The sequence below is a fragment of the Micromys minutus genome (assembly GCF_963924665.1).
Source record: "Micromys minutus genome assembly, chromosome: 10".
Lineage (NCBI taxonomy): Eukaryota > Metazoa > Chordata > Mammalia > Rodentia > Muridae > Micromys > Micromys minutus.
In genome coordinates this window covers 8,128,959-8,156,949 of record NC_137979.1, presented here as the reverse complement: position 1 = coordinate 8,156,949, position 27,991 = coordinate 8,128,959, and the positions used below count along the sequence as shown (strand labels likewise).

The window sequence follows — 27,991 nt, the reverse complement described above, 5'->3', positions numbered from 1 at the left end:
AGACAGAGAGAGAAACAGAAACAGAAAGAGACAGAGACAGAGAGAAACTGAGAGAAAGACAGAGAAAGAGAGAGAGAAAGAGAAAGAGATGTTGCTGCTCAGCCCACCTTTTTCTTTTTACAAGGTCTTTACACCTTAATTAACTTAATGTGAAAACATACTGAAGACATTTCTATAGGTTTGTCCCTTAGATCAAGTCAAGCTGACAATCAGTCTTTTAACCATCAAAGACCCAAGGTTGTTGGGAGCCATGCCCACTCCCATCAGCTGAGGGTTAGCTGAACTGCTGGCTTGTATGCCTAGATGCCAGGAATAGGGCACACCCTCCACTGAAATTTAGATTGGCCTAGTCACAAGCTGATGTCCATGGGATGTAGAACCCATGGATATGGATAACCCACTGTGTTAACCAATCAGTCACTTGCCTGTGAACACAGATAACGTGGGGCTGGCCCAGAACTCCAGCCAAGCTGACGCTAACATCCCCGCTCCTCCCTGGCACGTTCCATGGCTCTGCTGTCATTCCTTGCAGGTAAATTCACCTGCATTGAGGCCCGATTCCATCTGGAACGGCAGATGGGCTACTACCTGATCCAGATGTACATCCCCAGCCTGCTCATTGTCATCCTGTCCTGGATTTCCTTCTGGATCAACATGGATGCCGCACCAGCCCGTGTGGGACTGGGCATCACCACAGTGCTCACCATGACCACACAGAGCTCTGGCTCCCGAGCCTCCCTACCCAAGGTGAGTGGAACCATTAGGAAATACTGTATCTCCATCACTCCTCACCCCTACCTGGTACATGGGGAGCACACTGTGTGTATTGCCAGCATATACATGCTGCATGTGGTATTGTTTTCGGAAGTTGCTATCTGGACCACAGTTTCTAGGTTGTTGGCATCTTATTCGAAGAATTGGAAGGAGGGAGAGAGTGCATGCAGTTTGTAAAATAGCAAGAAATCTTTACTCATGTGCTGCTTCCAGGGCCTCACATTACCTCTGTTCTAATACAGGGACACTGAAAGAACATCCAACACATCGTCACCTACATTCTCCACTTGGCCGTGCTTGTTTTGTTTATCTATAGGCAGAGATAAATAAACAGATACATAGACACATAGGTAAACACATAGCATAGCTAGATGATATATGTGGACAAGAAAGATATACTAGATCATACATACATACATACATACATACATACATACATACATACATTCACACAAACACTCCTAGCTAGCATTAACTGTCAACTTGATACAACCTAGAGTCATCTAAGGGCTTCTCAATTGAAGTATTTCACAGATCAGATTGGCCTGTGGGTATGTCTATGGAGGGGTCATTTAATTGTTTGTTGATGTAAGAGGGCCCAGCCCAACCTTATTTGGCCTGTCCTGGGCTATATAAGAAAGCTAGCTCAGCACAAGCAAGCAGAGAACAAGCTAGCAAACAGCATTCTTCTATGGTTTCTGCTTCAAGACCCTGAGTTCCTTCTCCCTGACTTCCTTCAGTAATGAAATGTGACCCAGGAATGTCAGTCAAATAAATTTTTTCCTCCCCTAGTTGCTTTTGGTCAGAACATTTGTCCAAGCAACAACAAAAAAATTAGAACAGATAGAAAGATGGATGAATGGATGGATAGATGGATGAATAGATGGATGAATGGGAAGGTAGATAGATATATAGATGAATGGATGGATGGATAGATAGATAGACAGACAGGTAGATAAATAGATAGATAGATAGATAGATAGATAGATAGATAGATAGATAGATAGATAGATAGATAGATAGATAGACAGATAAATTGGCACAGGGTGAGTGGATAGTCAAATACTCTGACCTCTTTTTGTCTCTTCTGAGGGTCTGGCCATCAGGTGTAGGCTTTGGAGGTTTCCCATGAGTCTCTGTAGCTCCACTCCTCTTCCCTCATTCTGCCCCTCAGACTCATGATCTCAAAGCTGCTGATTCTTCTTACTCTCTGGTTCTTTCTTCTCCCTCCTCGAATTCACTGTTGTCAGTGAAATTCTCCTCTCAACTATTCGCTTTCAACTTCAGAGTTTTTATTTGGCTTCCCTATAATTTTCATCTTTTTATTAGCATGTTCTGCATTCCATAGCTCAGGCTGGCCTTGCATACACGGTGACCCTTCACCCACACTGTAGCTCAGGCTGGCCTTGCATACACGGTGACCCTCCACCCACACTGTAGCTCAAGCTGGCCTTGCATACACGGTGACCCTCCACCCACAGCCTTCTTAGTTCCAGGACTTTAGGTTGATGCCATCATGTAGAAACTGCCTATACTCAGTTTCGTTCTTTCAGTTGCTTGAATATATTTAAAATAATTAATTTAATGTCTATCTATTCAGCATAGAAGTGGCATGCACACCCTTAGGAGAAAGAGACAGGAGCAGCAGGAGTTCAAAGTCAACCTCAGCTACACAGCAAGTTCAATGCCAGCTATATGATACCCTACATTAAAAATAAAATAAAATAATGGGCTAGAGGGGTCACTTTAAGGATTAAGAGCACTCACTGCCTTTGGAGAGGACCTAGGTTCAATTCCCAGCTCCCACAACACACCTGCTAGGAGGCCAACCCCAGGGGATCCAATGCCTCTGGATTCTTTGGCACATAGCCATACATAGGCATAATGCATACAGGTAACTAAAAATAAAATAAAATAATTAAGTCTCTGGTTTCCTTGGGTGCTACCTCTTTCACCCACTTTTTTTTTGAACTGTAACTGGGTCACATTTTTCTGGTGAAAGTGTTACACTTTGCTTTGGAACTTTTCCACTTTGAGGTTTGTCTGCTTGTTTGCTTTGCACGCCTTATGAATTACGAATTTTACATGAGACAAGAGGGCAACGTTTGGAACTCAGACTCCATCCCCTGAGGACTTGTAGTTATTGTCGGTGCTAGCTCTGGACTTCGTCTGAACTGGTTCTGTGAACCCTGAATTCTCTGAAGTCTGGGCTCACTGAACCTGGCAACCATGTGAAAACCAGACGGAGATATCGCATGGACTGTGGAGGCTCTATCAGTGCCCCCCATCTCTTCCTGAGATGTGTGCATCTTCAATATCAGCCCGGCAGTTGACAGATTAGCCTTTACTTCCTGCTGGGGGCTGGCCTAGCTGGGGGCGGGTCAGGGAGTCCTGGGTTGCTCCTGGGCACTCACTGAGTAGCCTGCTGTGACATCTCAGGATGTGCCTCACTTTTCTGAACTTTTCACTTAACCTTGCGAGGTCTTGAACCCAGGCCCTTGAGCTTGCCAGGCAAGTGCCCAACTACTGAGCTGTGTCCCCAGTGCCCTCTTGAGTCTTTTGATTAACCTGTTGCTTTGCCTCAGTGCCTCTGACAGCAATCACCACTAATGATTTTCGACAAATGTCCCCCGGATTTTAAAAGATACAAATGGAATCGGTTCCCACTGGGTTCTCTCCAAACAGGTCAAAAAAAAGGCAACTTGTGGTAGGAAGGAGCGCTAAGAGAACAGCTCAAGAGGGCCAAGGAGGAGGGCAGGGACATGGGAACCGGCTCGAATCGGCTCAGACTCCTCTGCCCTCTCCAGAGGATGCCTCATGGCTGGTTATTACTATGTTTTTCCGGCTGTTGATTTTCAAGGCTACTGTGGTCTAGAGGTTTAGAATAGAAGCAGGGAAAATTAAAGTACCAAACCCCAAACTCACAGCCACACAACACAGTGGTTTACAGCATCTCTCCATTCCACCAAAAGGCAGAAGTGATTGATACTCACCATCCAATGCACAGACACAGTGCCATGTCTCCAAACAATGGAATATCATTTATTATTTATTTTATGTATACGGGCACACTGTCACTGTCTTCACACACACCAGAAGAGGGTATCAGATTGCATTACAGATGGTTGCGAGCCACCATGTGGTTGCTGGGATTTGAACTCAAGACCTCTGGGAGAGCACTCAGTGTTCTTAACCGCTGAGCCATCTCACCAGCTCCATACAATGGAAGCCAAAAATAAATAAACTGCTGGGGCTGGAGAGACAACTCATTGCTTAAGAGCACTTCCTTCTCTTGCCAAGGATGAGCACTGAGCTCCCAGCATTCATTACAAGGCAGTGCATAGCCACCTGTAACTCCAGTGATAGCAAGAACTTCTGCTGTCCACAGGCCTTGCACACTTGTACATCTACACACACAATCACAAGCACAAACACATACATAAATATAAAATAGATCTTTAAAAATAAATGTGAATACATTTTTATTTATTTAAATATAAATGTTGCACACAACAGTAAGACGAACCTCAAAAGTACTGTAAGTGAGAGAAGACAGTCAGGGAGGGACACAGGGGATATTATTATTCCAGAATGAAATTCCAGGATGTCCAGGACACAGATGCCACAGAAACGTGAAGTGGAATATTGGGTCTTTGGGGTTGGGGAAGTTGAAAAGTGATACATAAAACACATCAGCAACTTTCAGTGGGTGTGGCACCTCATGACATTAACCCCAGCACTGGGGAGCCAGATGTGGGGTCTCTGAGCTCCAGGACAGCCTAGTCTATATAGCAAAATCCTTCTTAAGAAAGAAAAGTGTGTGTGTGTGTGTGTGTGTGCGCGCGCGTGCACATGCATGCGTGTCTATCTGTCTGTCTGTCTGTCTGTCTCTCTGTGTGTGTCTGGGTACATGTAAGCAATGGGGCATATATAGAGATCAGAGAACCACTTATGGGTCCTGGGGTTTGAACTCAGGTCATCAGACTTGCTGGCAAGCGCCCTTTCCCAGAGTCATCTCTCAGCCATCACTGCTTGTCTTGAATAAATTCTCACAGGATGGCTACAGGCCTTTGGCAGTTAATCAACAGAGTTCTAGAAAATGAACTGTAGCCATTTCTGCCAGTGCTCACTGGTTTTGTGAAGGGACAGTTTGCAAGGCCCTGACAGAGCTGTTTGCTAAGAGCCTTCTTTCACACTGATGCTCAGTCCAACATCCTCTCAGACTCCAGTATGACTTCTGTCGGCTTCACAAACCGGAGACGATGGAAATGCTGCATCCCCCTCTCCTCGTTTCTCTCCTAAGCATCATTTCTTCTTCCTGACACTCTGCCCAATATCCAGTGTGTTTCTTCTGTCCTCTGCTCCTGCCATCCAAATATCCCAGGAAGAGCAGTGGGTGGTGAGGAAAGTTACCGAAGAGCAGGGCATGCCCCATCCACACTCAGTAATGACAATGTCCTCTTATCCTCAGGGGTCATATTCTAGGGACCCTCCTCTCTACTCTTCTGACAAGTGTGTAAAATGACAAAAGGTAGCAACCCTATCTGTCATACACTTTTTCCTATGTGTACATTCTGCTGTGGAGTTGGGCAGATTGCTCGGGCTTAAGGGTGCTTGCTGCTCTTGTAAAGGACCCAAGTTCAGTTCCCAGCACCACTCTGGGCAGCTCACAACTATAATTCCAGCTCCAGAGGATCTAATCACCTCATCGGGCCTCTGCAGAAACTACACTCACATATGAATACACACAAAGACATATAATTTAAATATAAATCATTTTTAAACTTTATTTTTAGGCTAAAGAGATTGCTCAGTAGTTGAGAGCTCTAGCTGCTTTTCTATAGGACACACCTTTAATTCCCAACACCCACATGGGCTCATAACGATCTGTGTAACTCCGGTTCTAAGGGATCCTATGCCCTCTTCTGGACGCTTCGGGGATTACATGCATATAGTACTCAGACTCATACGGGCAAAAACCCATATATGTAATATAAAAAAATCAAATTTTCTTTAAATGAAAAGTTGTTGTTGGGACTGTAGAGATGGCTCAGCGGTTAAGAGCACTGGCCGTTTGTTCCAGAGGCCCTGAGTTCAATTCCCAGCAACCACATGGTGGTTCACAACCATCTCTAATGGGATCTGGTGCCCTCTTCTGGCCTGCAGGTGTACACGCAGATAGAGCACTCATGTACATTAAGTAAATAAATATGTCGTCGATCTTAGCAATGTCAGCAAAGAATTTTTTTTCTTTATTAAATTGAGAACTTCACATTTTGGCTTAAAAGAAGCCTTTTGTAGCTTTCCTTGTCATACCCACATTGCCAGCATCACTGGCTATTATTGAGTAAACTGAGCTTTGGCCACGGTCAGTGCGATGATTCGCATGGCTACTGGGTAACTGGTAGAAGGGTAGTGAGCAGAGTCTGCTTCGGGAAAGGTTGATCTACATCATTAGCAGGGCCGAAGCAAGAGTTCGCCGCAGTGTTCAGAATGGTGCACGGCCTAACACAAATTGCTCATTTCTGGAATCCTGCATGCAGCATTTCAGGGACTCTTCCTCTCCATCAGGTGTCCTATGTGAAAGCGATTGACATCTGGATGGCTGTTTGCCTGCTCTTCGTGTTCTCGGCCCTGCTGGAATATGCCGCCGTCAACTTTGTGTCTCGGCAACACAAGGAACTCCTTCGATTTAGAAGGAAGCGGCGACATCACAAGGTAGGCCTTTGGGGCGTGGCCTAGGGATGGGCAGGTGGCGGACAGCGGAAGCCCTCTAAGCCTGTGGCCTGTGATTCATTGGGCTGTCACCATGGGTAACGCTGTTGAGAGCAGGGTCAGATCGTGAAAAGCTTCAGTTTTACCCTGTGCATAATGACCTAGTTGGGTTATACAAGGGTCCTCTCAAAGACCACAGCAGTACCGCCTTAGGGCTTGTCATGTGACACCAAGAAACAAATTCCCAAGAAGATAATCGGCTTCATCTCTTATGCCGACATCAACTTTGTGTCTTAGCAACCCAAGGAACTCCACGCCAGGCTGGGGCAGGTCTGCAAAGCCCGCCCAGCTCTGGGCTCCGTTTCTTCATCATCTCCTCAAAAGACTGGCTTGGTGGGAGACAACTGAAGACAAAGACAGAGATTTCAAAGAAGCCTTCAGTTTTGTTCCTGCCATACCAGTATCAAGGATGAAATCTGTTGCATACACACAGCTCCCCATTAGTGTGTTATTTAAACATTCGCAACACGATCCAGGTAACTCTTGGCAATCTACCACGGGCCAATGTTCTGAGACAGAAGATGCCCTTGGAGGCTCCAGACAGCACGGCCTTTCTGTGTCTGCACTGGCAAAGGTTTGTCAGGCTAGACAGGAACTCTTAGAAGGTTTTAGTTTTTCCTACTGTCCTTTAGACAGCAAGACCCTCCTCTTAAGCAGTAATCCTCTGAAGGCACTGCTTGCAGTCCCAGCATCCAAGGGTGGTGAGCACCTCCAGGAGGATGGAGAGTTTAAGGTCAGCCTGAGCTACAGCACATGATAGTGTCTCAAAAAAATTAAAAACAAAACAAAACACAGGCCTGGGGACGTGTCTCTGTTGGTAGAGTGCCCACTTAGCATTCTTGAAGCCCCTGGCTCCATGCCTCACACTACCTAAATTCAGATGTGAGCATACACCTATAAGCCCAGCACTTGGAGGTAGAGGTTGGAGAATCAAAAGTTCAAAGCCATCTTCTACTATATCAGGTTCAAGGGAAGTTTGAGCTACATAAAACCTTTTCTCGAAGATAAAAATAAAAACAATCTTGAATAAAATGATGTGCAGTGATTTCCACTGTTATCCCAGCCCTCTGACATCCAAGGCAGGAGGACCAAAAGTTCAAAGTTAAAAAAGTAGGAAAGGGAAGGGAAGATCCTCTAGACAGCTATAGGGAAGCCATCACCCAGGCTGGGTGAAGACCTTCCAGTGTGGCTGCTTCAGAGTACCCCATGCTCCTGTGAGTAACCCCTCATCCAGCTCTGTAAGTAGGCTCAATAAAATTATGTTTGTGGGGGGTGGGGTAGGAAGGGATTTTAAAGCCAGCTTTGGCTACAAAAAAAGAAAGGGTGGAAGAAAGGATGGAAGGAAGAAAGAAAGGAAGGTAGAAAGGGAGGGAGAGAGGGAGAGACAGAGAAAGAAAAAAGGGGGTGAGAAAGGAGGGGGTTAGAGAGCTGGCTCAGTGGTTAAGAACACAAGCTGTTCTTGCAGAGGACAGGGTTCGATTCTGAGAATTATCATATCAGCTCACAACCACTGGTAACTCCAGTTTGAAATTCAGTGCCTTATCCTGACTTCAAAAGATACTAGATAGATACATACATACATACACACACACAGGCTTTCACACATAAAATAAATATCTTAAAGAAAAATTTACAGAGAGCCACCTTGAACCCATGCTTGCTGCCTCCGGCCAAACTGAGTGCCCATGTGTATCTGTGCAATGGAGCTACCTTTAGGCAGAGCACATACTGTCCAGATCACCACAGTCCCAGCTCACTTCATCACACACACACACACTCACACACGCACACACCCTGCACAGCTGAATTAATGTGACCTTGTTCACAAAGGCTCTGCACTTGGCCCAAGTATCAAAAAAACAAAGATAGTTAACCAGATCCATACTATATGTGGTAGACCTTCCCTTGGGATCTGGGTGTGGCTTACGGCGGAGACCTGCAGATCTGGGTTGCAGAAACCTCCATGAGTAAAAAGTCTAAACAGGCTTAGGTGGTCAGGAGCTACCTCTGGCCTGGATTTCTCTAGGCCAATGATCTGGGTCAGGCTCCCCAACTCCCACTGTTTTTCCATGTTTTTAAATGTTGCCTCATTTGCTGGGCAGAAGACATCCAGTCTTCCAAGTCCTGGACCACCTCATTAGAAGGATCATTAGGAAGCGGCTGTGGGGCCCAGACTCAGCAGGAGTTCCAGATCCCTTGGGTGGACTCCACAGTCTCATGTCCCAATTTCCTGTTCCATGGCCAAGCATCTTTCATCAGATGAGCATTCACATCCTGCCACCTGCTGGTTGGAATATGAATAGCAACCCTTTTCCAGACATTGCTTAGGCATTTCATTTCTCCAGGATGCAAGGGGTCACTGTATGACTAGACAGAACCAAACCTTCTTCCCTGCCAGTGTGTACTAGATAAGGAAGGAAAACATAACTCTCTGGAGACATCTAGGAAAGCTAATGTGTTTCCCATGTCAATGGATCCCGTTATGTATAATGGGTGTTGTGCTGGTGCTCCTGATTGTCTATAGATGGCTAACTATATCCACGAGACACTACCCATTTACTGAAGTGTCCGTTCCTTTTATCTGTTTGATTTCTGAGACAGTCTCGTGTGGCCCAGGCTGGCCTTGAACACTGTGTGTGTGCATACACGTGAACACATACACACATTCTCTAATGAGGACCCTGTCTGCATGTGCAGAAATGTGGGGGATCAGAAGACAAATCACAAGGCTCTGTCCTTTCCTTCTGTTGTGTGGGTCTTGGAGATTAAACTCATGTTTTGAGACTTCGCAGCAGGCACCTTTACCCACTGAGCCATCTCATTAGCCTATAACTATTTTATTCTATTTTTAAATGTTTTTAAAGTTTATTCTTTTTTATTTCATGTCTATGAATATTTGTCTATGTTTGAGTGTATGCCTGGTGCCAGGGGATACCAAAAAAGGGCACCAAGTCCTCTGGAACTGGATTCAGAGACACTTGTGAGCCACCATGTGGGTGCTAGGAACCAAACCCAAGTCCTCTGAAGGAACAGCTAGTGCTCTTAACAGCTGAAGAAGCCATCTCTCCAGGCTGGCTTCTTCTTGGAACATTCAGTGTTGCTCTCGGTTTTCCGTGCCTTAGTTCTGAGTTAGAGCTGCAGATGGTGTAGAGACCAGTTACACTTTCATACCACACATCGATGAGCTGTCAGCACCTGGGCTGTGTTGTGCTGTGTAGTGATAAAGGCCACACAAAAAGGAAAACAACTGTTTTTATTCTCCACCTCCTACAGTAAGGCAAGTTTATGTGCAGGTGTCATAAAGCCCCAGGCCCCCTATTGAGTCCTGGGTTCTAAAAAGTCTTAGCTTCCCCTATTCCTCTCCTTTTCTTGGTCTGGAGCCTCGATCACCTTCCTGGCCACAGGAAGTGCTTGCTCTACAAGAACTAATCTTGTAGAGAGAACCCAGGTTTGATTCTCATCACCCACAATGGTAGCACATAAACATCTGTAACTCCAGGTCCAGGAATCCTGACACTCTTTTCTGGCCTCTGAAAGCACTACATGCACTTGGAACACAAACATACATGCAAAGAAAAGCATCTATGCACAGAAAAATCAATCTAAGAAAAAAAATTAAGGAGGCTCAGGCTGGTGAAAATTTTACTTGTTGAAGAAATAATTTTACAAGGTTTTGTGCTCTGCACCAAAAACTGTTGGTCTGTTCAGTGTTTGTTGCATTTTAGGGGTTTGTGAGTTGGTTCCTTGCTGGGTTTGGGGAATGGGGTTTCATATACTTCAAGCTGGTCTCCATATGATAGTTGAGCTCTCTGAGACTCTTGACCCTCTTGCTTCTACTTCCAAACACTGGCATGTCAGGCTGAGCCAGGGCTGCTCTCACAGAGCTTACTCTCAAACATGGTGGTCCTCAGCCTTTCTGATGCTGCGACCCTTTACTACAGTTCTTTGTGTTGCTGTGACCCCCAACTATAAACTTTTTTGTTACTACTTCATAACTTTACTTTGCTACTATTTTGAATCATAATGCAAATATTCATGTTTTCTGACGGTCTTAGACGACCCCTAGGAAAGTGTCATTCAACCCCAACCCCAAAGGGGGTCTCGACCCACAGGTTGAGAATTGTTGCTCTAATAGGAGAGATAATGTCAGCATTAGAACCCAGTGGGATTGGAGCTTTTCCTCTGGAGCACTCAGAGAGCACTCCACACGACAGCTGCCCTGTCTTTGGGAGCTCAAGGAGGGCAGCCAAGTGAGAGGCTGGTGCTTGGGTTTGGAAGCAGAGGTATAGCAGAGAGAATAGCTTGAATTTAACCAAAGAAGAAAAGCCTAACATCCTCAAACATAGGGAAATGTTTCGGGGTGACCGAAGAACAATGCCACATAGAGAAAGGCATGAAATAGGAGAGAATGGGTGGACACACTCCAGGATATCTGAGCCCCCCCCCCCCCAGTGGAAGAATTTAGTTATCCTGAGGTCGGTGGCAGCTACTACAAAGTTCTGCCAGAGCCAGGCATGGTAGCACACAGCCATAATCCCAGCATTTGGGATACTGAGGCAGATACACTGAGGTGTCCAGTTTAGCCAGATGATGGCACGCCCTAGGGTGGCAGGGTGTGGGAAGATTAGAGTATCAGCTCCTGTAATGGATTTCTTAACTCTCATAACCACTGTCTTTCGGGGAAACACGCAAAGACAGAATTTCTCTCCTGGAAGCTCTCGGTGAGCTGGTGAACCTTGCCAGAAACACACATTAAACCGGCAGTTCAGCCTCAGCCAGAACACTGCCTGGAGATATGGTTTGGCCACTAAAGTACTCGTGGTTTAAGTGTTAGGACCAGAATCCTAGCAACCTCCTATTTACTATAACCTGCCTGTGATCTCATCTCAAGAGAGGCAGACATTGGGGACATCTGGAGCAAGCTGGCCAGTCAGACTAGTTGAACAGGTGAGCTCTGGGTTCAACTAGTCTTGAGAGACCTTGTCTCAAGAAATGAAAACAAGGCTCCAAGAAGATACCTAACATCAACCTCTGTCCTCTAAATGTATATACATATACCCCCACATGCATACATTTGGTGCTCTTGAGGAATGACAGGTGAAGGGGACCGACCTGGGTAGTGTGGAGCTGACTGGGAGAGGGGTGAACCATGAGACTGAGGCTCAAGCATTTTACAAAGAAGTCCAGCGAAGCTGGCAGAGGTGCAGATCACATGGGAAGTGGGATGGGGATGGAAAGGTTAAGTTGGAGCCAAATGACAAAGAGCTTTGACAAGCCTATGGGAACTGTAAGACTGTTGGAGGTGATTGATGGTGTGGGAACTGGGAACGAGAGTCAGGAAGAATTCGTGGCTTCCCTGGCTTGTAACATGGGAAACCTGGGAGCTCTCTGTCCCTTCCCGGGCCATCAAGGGGTGGGGAAGATGGGAAGGATGCAACAGAGGCAAAGCAGGGGATGTCCCCAAACCATTCTCTGAACTCTATCCAAAACCCAGGCCGCCCTTGAGTCACCTACTCAATGAAACCTCCAAAGCTCAAAAATGCCTTGAAAAGAAAGCTTAAAAAAAAAAAAAAAAAAAACTGCCAGGCATGAAGAAGGAACTTACCTGCCTGAGGTCACAAGTCAGTAAATGACAAAAGCCCACAACTGGCACCAAGTCATGCCTCAGATACTGTAACCATTCCCATCCCCTGGCTTGCATCTGTTTCAGCATGTGAGTGGCGCCCCTCTATAAGGCTGAACTCCCCAGCCAGCCAGACTGCCTCCAGCAACTAGAAACACAAAACCTGAGAGGCAAGGGTGTATGGGACGGCATGTCCTGGCCCCCCAGGGGAGTGCCTTGCAGGGAGGGTGCCCAGTCCTTGTCTTATTTTAAGTAGAGCCCCATGCTAAATCTTTTTCAGGATGATGAAGGTGGAGAAGGCCGCTTCAACTTCTCCGCCTATGGGATGGGCCCAGCCTGTCTGCAGGCCAAGGATGGCATCTCCGTCAAAGGTACCAACAACAACAACACCACTAACCCCCCTCCTGCACCATCCAAGTCCCCGGAGGAGATGCGGAAACTCTTCATCCAGAGAGCCAAGAAGATCGACAAGATATCTCGCATCGGTTTCCCCATGGCCTTCCTCATCTTCAACATGTTCTACTGGATCATCTACAAGATTGTCCGGAGAGAGGATGTTCACAACAAGTGAAGGCTCTGGGGGTGGGGTGGGGGGGCTGGGAGAGGGTGGTGGGAGGAGCACAGAAGCTGGGAGCCAGGGGAGGAGGGAAAGAGGGAGAGAAGAGCACACACCAGTCTCCCTCCACCAAGTGCAATAGAAACCACAGGGGTGGATAGTTCCAGGGTAATACCCATCTAGCCTCCAAGGGCATGAGGTGGGAGGGCCTTTTTGAATACAGCAACTAGGGACCATGAGGGGTGGGGTGGGAGTCAGGGAGGGGATTGGGAAAATCACAGCTTTCAAAATTCAAGTCCATTGGGTTGAGGGGGTGGGGGGTTCCTGTTTGGAGGTCAGTGCTGCCTGCCCCAGAACAGGAAAGCAGTGTACTATATATATATATATATATATAACATTCAACCATGCTTAACATTAATGCAAAACCCACAAGAACAAAAGATATGTCTCTTAAATCAGCCTAGTAACTGCTTAAACATTTAAAGTCCCCAACGTGATGGACAATATTTCCCAGAGTAGAAATGGATACAAATAAGCTTGCTGTGGTATGTGCCCCCTTACAAACGCTGACCCCCAAGGACACATGCCAAAAAAAAAAAAAAAAGCCATTCTGCCTCTGCTTCGAGGGGGTCATGTGACACAGACATGGGTCTAGGAGACAAAGGTAGATCGCCAGCAGGAAGTCACTAAAGAAGGGGCCCATTGCAGAAGCCGGAAGATGGAGAATCCACAAGACCCCACCGGACACCAAGCTTGCTCCTCTTGCTTCTACGCTTCAACACTGGCCCAACTCAGCGCCAGCCCTACGGCCGTCATGGTCTTACTGTATTACCGATATGCAATCCTTTTTTATTTAAAAAAAAAAAAGTAATAATCTCAAGAAATAATATGGGGAGAGACTGAGTGTAAACCTATGAACTTTTTCCAAATGTCTATTTTTTTGGAGAGTCTCTTTGGGACTGCAAGTAACTGTGTGATGGGGAAGGTGAGCAGAGCTGAAACCTGTCCCAACTTCCAGGCGGAAGTCAAGCTTGAAGATCTGAGAGAGTGAAAGAGACGGCGCGCGTGGGAAGAGACGGTGATGTTTAGAAAGTCCACTTACTATATTTTGGCATTTCATATATCATAACATGGGGAGTTTGGGGGAATGAGCCCATTATATTTTTATAACTCTTTTTTTTTTAAGATGCTTTGCACAGCTTTAAAGTGTAGGAAAGTTAGACAAATATTTCTCTTTCCTTCTAACTCTGAAGTGCCAGACTAGCTGGAGCATTCCAGGGGAAAGCAACAGGGATGAGCCGAACTGGGAGAAGGGGTCCTGTTGACAGATCTGGATATGCACAGAACTGCTCCGCCCCATGACACAGAGACTGCTCCGCCCCATTGTACAGAGCCTAGAGCGAGACGCGCCTGCGCAGTCCGGCTCCGCCCCATGACACAGAGCCTGGAGCGAGCGTGGCGGTGCGGTCCCGCGTCCCATGGTTTGTCCACTGGGGTCCCACTTCTTTCTTAGCACTTTACTATCTTGGCCTTGAGCCAGAGTTACAAGTAGAATGGAGATTGATCAGTGACAATCAGTCTGGAGTTTCTTTGTATCCTTCGAGCTAGAGAGCTCAGGAGCAGGATGGAAGACTGAATGGAGTGATGATCCCCCACCCCCATCCCCGCCTACCATGCACTTTGCCCGGGGAGTTTTCCTCCCTTCCCTGTGGCATCAAAGCCAATGCCTAGATGGGTCTAAAGCAGAAAGCCAAGACAAAGACCAAGGGGTTTATGTAAAGAAAATGAACTGTTGATATTCCACCAGGTCTAGGGTCAGCCGACTGTGCCTTCCCTCCTCTTGGACTGTACAAACCAAAAAGATGTGTTCTGGCTCCGGGCGAGGGGCACAGGACCTCTATTTCTGGGAAATCGTGGGCAGTGAGAGTCCTGTGAGTGGGTAACTCTCATCTGAGGTGGTCTTTTCCTGCCACAAAGATATTCGAAGCGAGAAAAGGGAAGACACCTTGAAAAGGCAGAGTTCAGGGTGGAGATGCCGATGTGTGTGTCTGCAAGCATCTTACTCAGCACAAGAGAAGGAACCTTGTCACTCCAGTTCTGTGTGTCTTAAGGGAGGCCACAATTAGTCCTTTCCAGTGGCACTCTATTCTCTTTATTTAGGTAATAAATATTTGTAATAGAAAGTAATCAGCGAAGGCCTATCTATACTGGACTTGGACCGAGGTAACTGCAGGAGGCACCCGGAGCCATCAGAGTCTACGATGAGTCACATCTCTCGCTTGCACTAAACCATCCAGCATCTTCCAAAGTGGCCTCCGTGGGAAGCATCTGGAATCACCCTGAGACAGTGAAATCAATGTAACACTTGTCCAATCTCAGCCAGGCTCCTAGGCCCCCCCGTGTCACCATTTTGGAATGGTCCATTGTGAGCTGCCCAGCTGAGGTGACCAAGTCAGCAAGCAATGGACTCAAATCTTCGAGAAATGTCACTGAAGCCCTTCAGACTCTAAACAAAGAGAAAATATAAATCAAGCCTGGGGTCAACGCACAGAATGGTATTGGGTAAATGTGCAAGCTTTGGTCTCTCTGAAGGCACCGTGAGGAGAATGGGACCTGCATCTGATCTTTCCCTGGTTCTAGCTGCTATGAATCTATGCTTACACTGAGAAACTTTGCACAAGAAAAAGCTTACCATCCTTTCAATTTCTCAGGGCTCCGTGCAAGCGTGGAGATTTATGCACAGGTGCACCGACCCACCAAGTTCCTGTTGCTTCTCTTCCTCAGAAAAAGATTTGCAAATTTGCTTTATCCTCTAGTAGCACTTTTAATAAAGACCCCAAAAGAGAAAAAGAGAAACATGGGGAAAGGAAGGAGAGAGGGAGGGAGGGAGAAGGAAGGAAAGAAGGAAGGAATTTGAACTATATCATATAGGCCAAAGATTCCATACGACTCCAATGAACAAGGCAAGGCTTTCTTAATTTCCCCTTTAGATTGAGCACAAGGGAATCTGTGCCCTGGTATTACAGATGAAAGACAGGCAGTTCCGTGTGTGGAAATACATCATGTCTATAATGGGAATGGCTTACTGGTTTTCCAGCCCCGCCCCAGGACAAACTGGTGCTTATGCATACTGTGAAACTTGGAAAGGGGCATGGAGGAATGGATGATTTCTACTCAAGTCCAGAGCTGAAGCTTATCCCAGGAGCCAGGTGGGCACACTAACTGTGAGTCCTGTGGGCTTGCAGGATCTGGCTGGTTTCAGAAAGAAACTGTTCCATTCTGCCCTCTGCTGAAATTTCCTAGCACCTGCAAATCCCTTTTCGGCCAAAGCTTCAATGGAGAATGTGTGTGTGTCTGTGTGTGTGTGTGTGTGTGTGCACGTGCTTGCTCACTCATTTGTGTGTTAAAAAAAGAGATTTCTATTAACTCTAGAAAAAAAAAGAGGAAAGTTAATCAGTTCAGCCCAACTATTTCCTTTTTAAAACTATCAATCAATAGGAAAGTAACTCCTTTCAGAAGTGCACCAATACTTCCCAAAGCATTTTTTTTCATACTTGGGAGGCAAACAAGAGAGTTGGTTCATTTCTTCCAACATGTGCATCTTTACGAGCATCATAAAAAGAAATGGTGCCTTGTGAGGCGCCATGATGTTAGATCGCAGGGCAGGTTGGCACTACAGTTAAGATGGTACTGCCACTGGCAATTGTCTTCTGGGCAAATTAGATTACTCACTTAATTGCTGAGCCCAAAGGGGGTTACCACAGCCCTGACAGCAACTGCAGCCTCTGGAGATGCTGACAAGCAGAATATATCCTCCTCAGGGCTCTGAGACTCACAGCCATTTCCCAGCCAGGATGTGAACCCAGTCCAGAGCAATGGACACCACACTGGAAACAATCGATACCTAATTCAGAAACATCTTCAGCCCTCTCTACTCCCCTCTCCACCATGAGCTCTGCCCAGGCAGGCGATGCTTGGCCTTCTTGGGATGTTTCTTGGATTGATAAGTGGTCAATAAGTCTGTGAATGGGTGGATCGATTTCTACCCATTGAATCAGCAGGACCAAAATGTCTCTACCCAACTGATCAGGAAGCGTGTTCTTTAAATAGAATGTGGATTCTGATTTCCTACTTTAGAAGTTTGAAACAAAGGCCTTCTTATTTTTCTCTACTTCTATAAAACCAGTAGCAAGAATCAATGACAAGAGAGGAATGTATGTGCCTTGCTTTAATGGCTCAACCATGAGACCTCTGTCTACACCTACACCATTGAGTAGGTCAAAATTCCTAAAGTAGAGTGGGAGGAGACCTCTGTTGAAACAATGCCTGCCTGGTGCAGGGCTAGTGAAAAGACAGACAGACAAAAAGATATATGACTGACAATAGGATAAGCTTTAATTAAGGAGAGAAGCCTGCAAAGGGGGAGTCTACTGTAGGAGTCTGGGTAGAATACACTTACAGGGCAGAGAAAGGGAAGGGGTCCCACCCTCCACCCTATGGAAGCTCTCTAAACTCATCCATGGTTTTCCTAAGTCATGGAACTCCAGAGCCCAGAGTTTCTTTAACACCCACTGAACATGAAGAGCCCAGAGCATACCATGAGAAGTCATGGGAGCCAAAAATAACTGGCCCAGAGGATCAAGGCCTGGCCCCACAGAAGATGGGGAACTGAGTTTTGAGACTGGCTGGTGTCCATTTACCTCTTCCATGAATATGGGTTTTCTTAATGATTTGTTTATTTTTACTTCATGTGCACTGGTCTTTTGCCTGCATGAATGTCCATGTGAGGGTGTTGGATACTTTGGAACTGGAGTTACAGACAGGTATGAGTCACTCTGTGGGTACTGGGAATTGAACCTGGGTCCTCTGGTTAAGGACAGAGCCGGGGGGGAGGGGAGGGACTGTGTTTTTTTTTTATTTTTGTTTTGAACATTCAACAAATTATTTCGACTTCAATAATCTTGGAGGAACCCAAACTTCCCAAATTGTTGATGAGCATAAAATTGAAGAAATAAAATAATCAATGTTTTGCTGTTGGAAGCGGAATATAGACAAGAGAATACACCAAGATGAACATGATACAGATCAAAAACACAGATCTTTTGGTCTAAGGACACCCCAGCACATGAATGCTCAACATCCTAGCTCCCTCTCAAGTGCTGGTGAACGCCATCTTTTACCAGAGAACAAAAATTTTGATCAAAAACCTATGCTCACCCTTCCTTGTCTCAAAATATAGTCCTAGACAATATGAATCTACCAACCCATCTTTTTTTGATAAGATTTATTTTATTTTATGTATCTGAGCACACTGTCTCTGTCTTCAGACACACCAGAAGAGGGCATCGGATCCCATTACAGATGGTTGTGAGCCACCATGTAATTTCTGGGATTTGAACTCAGGACCTCTGGAAGAACAGTCAGTGCTCTTAACCACTGAGCCATCTCACTGGTCCCCCACTAACCCATCTTCAAGGTTAATAATAAGGGGACCTGGGTGAGGTGCAGCCACTGTGGGGCTTAGTTTGGAGACAAGGAGAAGTGCTTGGAGGCAGGTGAATGGCTGTATTTGGAGGATACAAATGATGCTCCTGACTTGTGATCCTGAAGAGTGTCAGGGGTGTGGGGAGAGGATCCTTGTGCCAGGGATGTTTGGACTTGGCTGCAGTGAAGGGTTAGGACCAAAGTACCTCTCCTGGGGCTTTTCAAAGCCTAGACTTCCTTTTACCTCCGCTCAGGAGGAGGAATAGTAACAAAAGGCACAGGAGCCAAAGACAAGCGTCCTCGTCTCTAAGGGCTGAATTTGAAATGGAGCAGGGTGAGACTTGCAGTGGCTGTGAATAATTCAGGCAGAGATGCAGTGACAGTAGGCAGGGATGGTGCTGAGAGCATCTCAGGGGCAACTCAGGGGGCCTGGGCACAGGATATTTGTGCTCAAATGCCAAAGATTATGTCTGTGCCAACCGTTTACCATCTGATGGTCTTGACCACCTGTTAAGCAGTTAAATGGTTTATACCCTGTGGGACAGCTACCCTGTTACTTGTCCCAAGCAGGTGTCTGAGGGGGGAAAAAGGCTTCAGATAAGATCTGACTGGGATTGAAATACTAACCAATGTTCCAGTAAAGAAGGGATGTCCAGGAACTCTCTTCACTTTCAATCCCAGATCTAGACAAGGAAGAGGAAAATGGGATTACAAAAGAAAATATGTAGACAGTCACTTCACCCTCACCACAAAACAAAACAAAAAAAAAAAAAAAAAATCTAAAGAACTAAATAAATGCAGCCTCAGCTGTGGTTCCTCAGCTGCATACCTAAATCTGGGGTGTTGACAAAACAGACCCACAAACCGAATACCTAGGAACATGTTAGCTTCTGTCCTGAGAGCCCCCAGCTCACCTCTACTGTGTAGCAACGACAGTTTTACTCTGGATTCTAGTGAATCCCAAGTCTGGCTCTTTGGGTCCCCACAGGAAAAGTACATACTTGCCTCTGAATAGTCTGGACAAAGCAGCTTGGCTTTAGTGGGCCAGAGAATTCTCTAATGTTATCGTATGCCATAGCCAAGACTAAATTTTAACCACATATGGCATTATAAACAGAAGTATTCCCAGGTTTTCTATGACTTTCTTTTTACCCTCCCTACATGTGTTCAGTTGATTATGAGAGCTGAGCATCCAAATAAAACGATGTAGGGGACAATGACAGGAGCTCTGAAAGGGTTATCAGCATAAGAGGCGGAGGATACCACAGAGAGGGGAAGACGTAGACTGCGGTGTGTTGGAAACCTAGCTGAGCAGTCACATAAAGAACAGGTGACGTTATCGGGCAGACTGAGCAAGAGCTGAGATCCGGAGGTAAAATGAAGGGGCCCCTGTGAGCATTGCTTGTTCTCTCAGGTGAAGGGTAACAAGTAGGAGACAGGTGAGGAGGCGGTCTCTGCCAGCCACAGGTCAGCTCTCACGAGGCAGTTTGGCAGAAGATAGCAAGAAGTCCCCATGTCCTTTCTGACTCCCGGTGCCCCATCTTCTCGGCTTCTTCTGCACTGCTCATGGGAGAACCCGCTCTTCCTTCATCTTAGAATATGAAGCAGGCCCTGGCAACTCACGTCTGAAAGGGCATCAGTTCTTCTTATTGGGTGTTGAGAGTTTATGCTAAGATGACTCTGGACCTACGTAGGAGCATGGGATTCGGGCTTCTTCATTCATGTGGTGGCATGTGTGGTGTACGTATGTGTATGTGCAGGCATGTGTGTGCACAGAGGTGAGAGGTAGTTGTATCCAGCTTTTACATGGGTCTGGGGATCCAAACTCAGGCCCTCAGGCTTCTGCAGCAAGCACTTTACTGACTGAGCCCTGAAAGCTGTGATCCTGCAAAGAGCAGGCCATGAACGATGGCTGTGAAGGTTCTTCCTGGAGCTGTCAGCTGACGGAACACATGAAGCAGACAGTGAAGACCTGGGGCTTCTTTCTTCTCCCTGTGTTCCTGGAGATTGAAACTATGGTCCTTCACATGCAAGGATATCACTGAACATCCCTAGTGGTATACTGAAGGTGTTTCTAAAGACGGATTTGTGTTCCAGCCATCGCCCTGGTGATCTAACTGGAAGGCAGACCTGGAGGAAAAGAAGTCTAGGGTGTTGTTTTCATTCTTAGCTTCATCTAAAAGCCACTCCCCAACCTAGAGACAATTTATTCCAGACACAAAAGCAGAAGGAAAAAAATGGCATGGAGGAAAAACAATACAGAGTTAGAGGCTGTCACACCATCACAGGTGCACATGCGCACGCAAAAGCCCACGCCCACCCCCCGGAACTTGCCTTCTTTTCTGTGGCAAATTTAGGAGTGGTATTTTGGCAGAGTGGTTCATAGTATCTCCCTTCATAAAAGATTGTTCCCACGTCTTAGCTTGAAAGTGGATCAGGGAGGGACTCACATAAGCTGTTAAACACGTTAACGTTCTCCATGATAGATGCATTTCTACCTCACGTGAAAAGACACCGTGCCCTCAGCACGGCAGTTTAGCCAGAATGGCATCAAGCTGAAGTGTTGGATGAGAAAAATTGCACAGCATTTCAGACCCATCCAATTTCATATCATGATGATTTCATCTTCCGACGCTGGAGCCATGACAATATCACCACTAACAAGTTAAGATGAGACAAATATGCTGGACTCCAGAGGGACAAATCTTTCTTCTCCTGAACACACACACATGCCTACTACATGCTGACATGCATACTCACAACAAAGTAAACAGAGTTTTGCTTACAAAAGAGGCCTCAGTTGACCTCAAAATAAATTTGAAACATTGGACAAACTATGTCTTCAGTTGCCATACGTTTGGAACAGAGTGGAATCCCAAAGTGACCAAGACAGCCAGTTGTGGCGGTGCATGCCTGTAATCCCAGCACATGGAGGCGGAGGCAGAAAGATCTAATCCCAAGCTACATAGTGAGTTCCAGACCAGCCTGAACTGTAGGATCCTATCTCAGAAACCAAGTGGTCAAATAACCTTGAGGCCCTCGTGTTATTGTCAGGATGAACATAGTTATAGCCCTGTTTCCACACACACAAGTAGTTGACAGCGCTATTCAAAGACAGCACTGATAAAAATGAAGTGGCAGTCCAAACAAGCAATGGGGCTTCCGAACCAGATCAGACTGGCTTTCAAGAGCCATGTGGGGTTGGCCTTGTTCACCCCAGATTTAGTAATTTTCGCTTCTCATCTGGACTACAGATGTATTCACTAACTTGAGATAGGCTAGCTTGAGATAGGGGACTTCACGTAGACCTGGAAGTCACCTCCAAAGGACATACTCTTTGTCACTAGGTCATCCATCTAGGTATTTGCAGAACTAACCTGTCTTAAAAGTTCCCTGGCTTGGGTTTTTAGACAGAACAAACTCCAGATGAATCTTCGGGTAACTACATTTCCTTTCTCCCTCTCCCAAAAAAGCAGGTTCCAACTGAAATGAGTCACAATGCTCAGCAGAGAAAAGTCAGCCCCTTACAACAGTCAACGCTAATTCCCCAGACATTGAAACCCTAGAATAGAAAGGCATGGCGCCATCCTTCCGATCACAGGGCCAGTGTGGTGTGGGGTCCATTAGAGGCAAGATACCTACACTAACTCCAAAGCACACAAGAGCTGTGCTAGGCTAGGCACTGTGGGCTGAGCTGTAAAGGGCTTGACCACCCATGATAGGAGAGGTTTCCACAGGCCACACAGACAAAGCAGATGGAAAGAATAGCAGCCCAGGAGCAGCTCTAATTAATTGACCTGGAAAATTGGGTCCGAATAACTCTCACGGAAGTTCCTCATCCTTTCCCAGAAGAGAATGTGACCGTGTTTTCTATGGAAACTTCTTTGTATATATGTATAACTAGGTATGGCCTTAAAGCTGCAGTTACGGATCTGTCTGGCTCCCACCTTAAGCAGCGTGCTAAGCAACCGCTTCCTAAAAGTAAGATTTTTACCTCTCATTGGACATTTGACCTTGAAAAAGCAATTCCCTCTGGCCCCTTCCCTCCTCTCCCTCTCTCTCTCTTGCATGAAGTCATTAAAGTTATGACAGGATTTGTTTTGTTATCTTGCTTTGTTTTGGTTTTGGCTTGTAAAAAATCTATTTCTGCAGTTTGAAGGTGGAATGTAAAATTTCTGTGCTGTATATAGAAATATATTTATTGAACCATCCATACACATATCCACGCCAATTCTAATGGAAAAAAATTAAAAGTTTTTCTGAAATTTTCTGTGGTTAACTAATTGTTAGACTTCACCAATTTTGTGAGAACTTCTGAAATCCCACAGATACCCGGGGGGGAGGGGGAGGATCTATGTGTAACCTGAGAAGCATTTCACTTGAAACATTTCACATTGAAATAAGAGAATTTGTTTATTCAGCCATGAATATTTATTGGTAGGCTCCATTGAAGGTTAACACAGGTGACTCACTCATAGACCCTGCCACAGGGGGCTTACAGTCTATGGGACTGGTGAGAGAAAAACATGTGTAGAGGATGCAAGGCCAGGGTTGTTTCAGAAAGATTGATCTAAAGATGAAGCAAAGACCTGGAGATCCTGGAGGTGGGAGGACTGAGCTGGGACGTCTGCTGAGGTAGTATGAGGGGATTTAGCTGAGCCCTGGATGCAGGAAGGAAACTGACCACTCACTCTGTGGAGCTGGAGTACTAAGCTTGAGAGAAATCCGTTGTTCTGCAGGGATAATGCCTACAATGGACTAGGGGCAAGGAGAAAGGCTTAGACCAGGGACTTCCTCCACACACATGCCCCACCTCCCAACCCCCCAGCCTCCAAAGAATTTCCTGTACTGAAACATCACAGAATCTGAAATTGATGGAAGGCTACCCCCAGTCACTGATTCAACCATCATGGGGACTTCAAAGTGTCAGTCCTCAGTTCCTTAAGAAGTCACAACCTAATCCAGCAGTAATTCCAACTCAGGCTGAACCATAGGAAGACCCTGCTTATGATGATGAATGGGACAGTGCGACAAAGGGACGAAGTGAAAGGGTTCATCTATAGTGCTCAACCATGACAGGTCTGGACAAGAACTGGCATGAGCCAGAGATGGCTTGGGGCACACAGGCACACGTGCAGGGAGAAGGCACAAGAAACTAAGGTCTCAGAACAGCCAGGAGTATCATGGGGACTCATCATCCCACAAGTGTGAGTCATATGGAAAGAAACAGTGTGTTCTTAATACATACATGGCACACACATAGCATGGCAACAGCACATGCTCCCCACGATGGCCCTGGGGCAAAAAAAGAAAAGAGTAACAGGTGAGAAGCCTTATTTAAAGAAACAAGGTAGAGTGGTGTGGTGGTGCACACCAAATAGCAACATTTGGCAGGCAGAGGAAGGCAAATCTGAGTTAAGAGGAAGCTAAGCTAGGTAGCAAGTTCCAGAACAGCTAGGAATGAATACAGTGAAATGTCTCAAAAAACAGAAACAAGCAAAACCATGGTGAACAGCTCCTATAACGCCCAAGGCTTCCAGACACACAGAACCACATTCCCTTTCCCACAACTCACAAAATGCAGCTCGCTGAGACAGTGAATGCATCCCTAAAGGTGGGTGGGATCAGCTCTGCAGAGGGCCACTAATGAGCTCACTTAGCAGGGGCTGTGTTCTGAATGCCATTCAAGGTCTTCGAGGTGGCAATTCCACCCGAGACATATCCAGCTCACAAGCACTCGGCTGGAAATGAGCTCCTGGCTCAAACTGCAGGTACCTCGGAAGTCCTGCCTGTTCACTCTGCTGTTTCCCACCATCTTTCCCTGATTACTGTGCCAAAATCCAATGCAGAAATGAAAACTAAGTGGGCTTGCTGTGTTGTTCTTGAACCAGGTTTTTTTTTTTTTTTTTTTTTTTTTTTGCTTTCTAATCAAGGCTGGTTTCAAATTCACAATCCTCTCTCCTTGGTCTCCTGAGCAGCCACAGGCCCTTATTTCCTAAGCAGCAGCTGTGACTGTAGAGCGCAGAAATACCACCCACCCTCCCAATGAAAGCGAATAAAAGATTTGGTTAAGATTTACTTACTTCCAACAGGTCTAAAGACAGGACTCATGCCTAAGAGTATCCTGCTGCTCTTCCAGGATCTAAGTTGGGTTCCCAGCACTCGTGTAGGGCTCACTCACCTGAAACTCCAGCTCCAAGGGGCCATAGGTAGTGACACACCTGCACACGTGGCCAACATCCACACAAACACGTACACATTAAAAATGAAGACTCACTTGGCTAAAATCCCCAATCAGATTTTAGATCTTAAGCTCAATAACAAAGAACCATCCACTGAGTCTTCCTTACAGATCAAATAGTTGACAGGAGAAGGCTGAGGGTCAGCCACTTCTGAAAACGCCTGTGCTTCCTGTGACCATGAGCACCCCTTAAGCTCCGAGGTTTAGGCTTCACATGTGTCACTGACATCCAGAGTCTCAGCAGTGCAGAATGTGCTGCCAAGCTCAGGCCTACACCCATCCAAAGCACACTCCCACCCCAGTGCCACCACTGGGAAGTAGGGTAGAGCTGAAGCAGTTCCCCAAACAGTCACAAGCAGTAGGGGCAGCACACACACACACACACACACACACACACACACACAGTGCTGTGCTATTACACCTTGTCTGAGGTAGAAGAGAATGGGCCTTCCATATACCAACCCACTGGTTGCTCTATTTCTCAGACCAATCCAGATCGTTGTTACCCTTGGTCTCCAAAGAATGAGGCGATGGGATGCTTCCATGACACCTCACTCACCCTGTACTGCAAATGTCAACCACCTCATCAGGCTAATACTCCTGACTAGGAAGAACTTCTAAATGCATGACTTAGTACTCAATTGTGAAAACCATTTTTAGTTACAGAAACTTAAGAGAATACTGTATGGGCCAGACTAGCCTTGAACTTAAGATTTTCCTGGCCCTGAAGCCTCTACCATCTGACTTTGCAGGCCTCTGCCAGTGTATACCTCTTGGACTTTTCTCAGAAACAATGTGAGTTATCTTTTCTTTGATGCCCTTTCATCTTGTTCTTTGACAAGTCACACTATGCAACGCTGGTGGCACTGGAACTTGCTTCATAGACCAGGTTAGCCCACAGAACCATGCTTTTGCCTCCTGAGTGCTGGGATTATTGTCATGAGCCACCAAGCCTGGCTCAGTTGTCTTTCTTGTCAACGTAAGCTTTACTACAGAAATACATGCTGCACACACTTGCATTATCTGAAACAAATGAAGTGCTTAAACTGACCCCAAAACAGTCATGTGACTAGGCTACCTCAATTCACAAGCAGATCCTGCCAATATTCCAATCTGTGAAGTACTGAGACCAAAGCTGACTTCACACCATTTTCATCCCAACAAAATCAGAGCACATCATCTGTGACAGTTCTAAAGTCAGACATTAGAGAGGGCTGAGCACTAACCTGACTTTAATCCCCAGAAGCCACAGGACAGCCAGACATGGCAGCACATGCCTGAAACCCCTGTGCCTCACTAATGTGAGGGGCAGAAACAGGAGCTCATAGAAGCTTGTGGTTTATAGGCCAGTTTCAAACTGTGGAATATAAGGCCTGGCTCCCAAGTTGTCCTGACGTGGTACACCCATGTATGAAGACACTCTCACTCACACTCTCTCTCTCTCTCTCTCTCTCTCTCTCTCACACACACACACACACACACACACACACACATTAGGAAAAGTTAAGTTTGACACTTTGGTTGCCTACAGACTAATAACTTGTCCACAGAGGCTTGTGTGGAGGACAAAACCTTCACCCATGTCACACATAGAACTCCACATACAACACTGGGAAGTGAGTTTTAGCAGTCTACATTGCCAGATGAAGTTTTCTTCCAGAAATATTTTAATAAAAATTGGCCTTTTTCCAAGAAACACCACTGCATGTCCATCAGTAAAAGAGAACCGTAACAAAATAGAAAATTTACCATATGGCTATGATTTAAAGAAAAAAAATGCAGACTCTGGAGCACATTAGCCAAGTCCAATTTTCAACCAACTCCTTCTTATGGCCCCCAGGAACCCAGACAGACAGCAGAGGAGAGTGGCACACACAGCCACTGAGGTCACAGGCCTCACAGAAGCACCTTCCGCAAAAGCATCCCAGTCTGAGGCGTGATTTTAGGATAAGGCAGAACAATGTTAACACGACACGTACACGTGATCAAAGACATTCTACGGCTCCCCACATACTCTGAATCTGAAAACAATCTACAATCTTTATTACTTTTCTTTAAACAATGGCCAGGACTGGAATCAAAGATAAATAGAAGGCACAGGTTTGCTTGGTTTTGTTATCAGATTTGGGGGTTTGTTTTCTTGTGGAAATTTTTTGTCCTTTTCTCTTTTTTCTTTTTTTTTCTTTTTTTTTTTTTACAAATACAAATAAAACATGAAAAACTCTACCTCAAAAAAATCTAACAGTTCAACAAAAGTCTTTAGCTGTGTTCTGGACATTGACAGGCTACATCACAATTTAAAAATCCAATGGTAAAAATGGAGGTTTAGAATTGTTTGGTAATCACATGTCAAAAGAACAAAGTTCTGGAAACACCTTTTACTCAGCCACACCTGCAGAAACCCAGTGGCAGTTGCCAAATGGAAACTTTCCACACCAGAAAGGAGTCGTGACTTGATTTTTCCCACTTTCAAAATGTTTATCAAAATCCTGTGTCTCCTAATAAATGAAGCATCCATTGTCAGAGAAACCGAGACACGCTCCTCTGGGGAATGGCTGTGAACTCCTCCAGTCTGTGTATGCAGTGCGAGCAGGAAGGTCAGTCAGTCTTTCCTCTTCTTCTTTACAATTCTATTCCTCCTAAAGTATCATTCCAGAAAATTGGGAATGAAGAACTAAAGGGTCAAGGGAGGGAGGGAAGGGGTGGGGAGCACACACCATGAACAGAAGCGAAATTAAACTTGTACAAACTCAAGCAGTTTATAATAGACTACTCCGAGACACCGAAGGCTGGTTGAAGGAATTCACCATTCTGCAGGAGCCAGGGCTGTGTGCTGTGTGGAGATCTGAGCCAAGCAATTCACTGCCTTGGAGTTGTAATCCCCCTGCCCACGCCAAAGCCTGGTTTCTGCACCATGCCTCCTCGGGGAGGGCCTCTCATTCCACCACTCGGCCCACCACGGGGGCCTCCAGGTCCCCGAAGGCGGTTATCCCTGCGGTCGCCTTCCCTGGCAGCTCGAGTCTTCTTCTCTTCCACATTCAGGCGGACCGCGCCTCGGAACATGATGGGCTGTGTGGAACCAAGGAAAGCAGACGCTCAGATCAGCCCCTGACCATGACTATCAAAGTGAGCAAAGCCACACTACTGACCAAGCCAACCAACTATTTCTCACAAACGTGTGGACCTCATAAACATCTTTGTGTTACTAGTCCATGCAAATGTGGTGAGCCTTGCAGGAAGTAGAAAAGTGCCAATGTAAACAGTCCTGAAGCATGAGTGTCATGTACCAACAGCTAAAGCTTCAGCACACACCACGACACAGAGGCCTCCACAGCTTAAGAATAAAACCTAACATACTTATGCAAAATACTGGTACCTCTCAAGTAAAAACATCATGAAACTGACTTAAATAAAATTCCTAGGGTCCTGCAACCTAGGGGTGAAAAATAAGGCACAGCCTCCTAGCTGTAAAATGACACTCAGCTACACTAGTGTGTGATCACACAGTAACACTCAGCCAATGCTGAAACCACACCCA

At 46.0% G+C, this 27,991-nt stretch overlaps 2 protein-coding genes across 3 annotated transcripts in view; one reads left to right on the top strand and one right to left on the bottom strand.

Moving 5' to 3' along the window:
• Nucleotides 1-12,743, top strand: part of GLRA1 (glycine receptor alpha 1) — a gene marked incomplete at both ends in the record, with an annotated part of 95,408 nt that extends 82,665 nt beyond the window's left edge. Inside the window, 3 exons of one of the 2 annotated variants that reach the window (XM_080923816.1) lie at nucleotides 533-747; nucleotides 6,346-6,492; nucleotides 12,453-12,743. In XM_080923816.1, coding sequence (XP_080779942.1) covers nucleotides 533-747; nucleotides 6,346-6,492; nucleotides 12,453-12,743 — 653 coding nt within the window. Of the gene's footprint in view, nucleotides 1-532; nucleotides 748-6,345; nucleotides 6,493-12,428 lie in introns of both variants that reach the window. The other variant, XM_080923815.1, reaches the window with a different exon arrangement.
• Nucleotides 12,744-22,606: 9,863 nt separating this feature from the next.
• The window catches only part of G3BP1 (G3BP stress granule assembly factor 1), a 31,134-nt gene continuing 25,749 nt past the window's right edge, over nucleotides 22,607-27,991 (bottom strand). Inside the window, exon 12 of the mRNA XM_080923350.1 lies at nucleotides 22,607-27,522. Coding sequence (XP_080779476.1) covers nucleotides 27,313-27,522 — 210 coding nt within the window. The 3' untranslated portion in view covers nucleotides 22,607-27,312. The remainder of the gene's footprint in view (nucleotides 27,523-27,991) is intronic.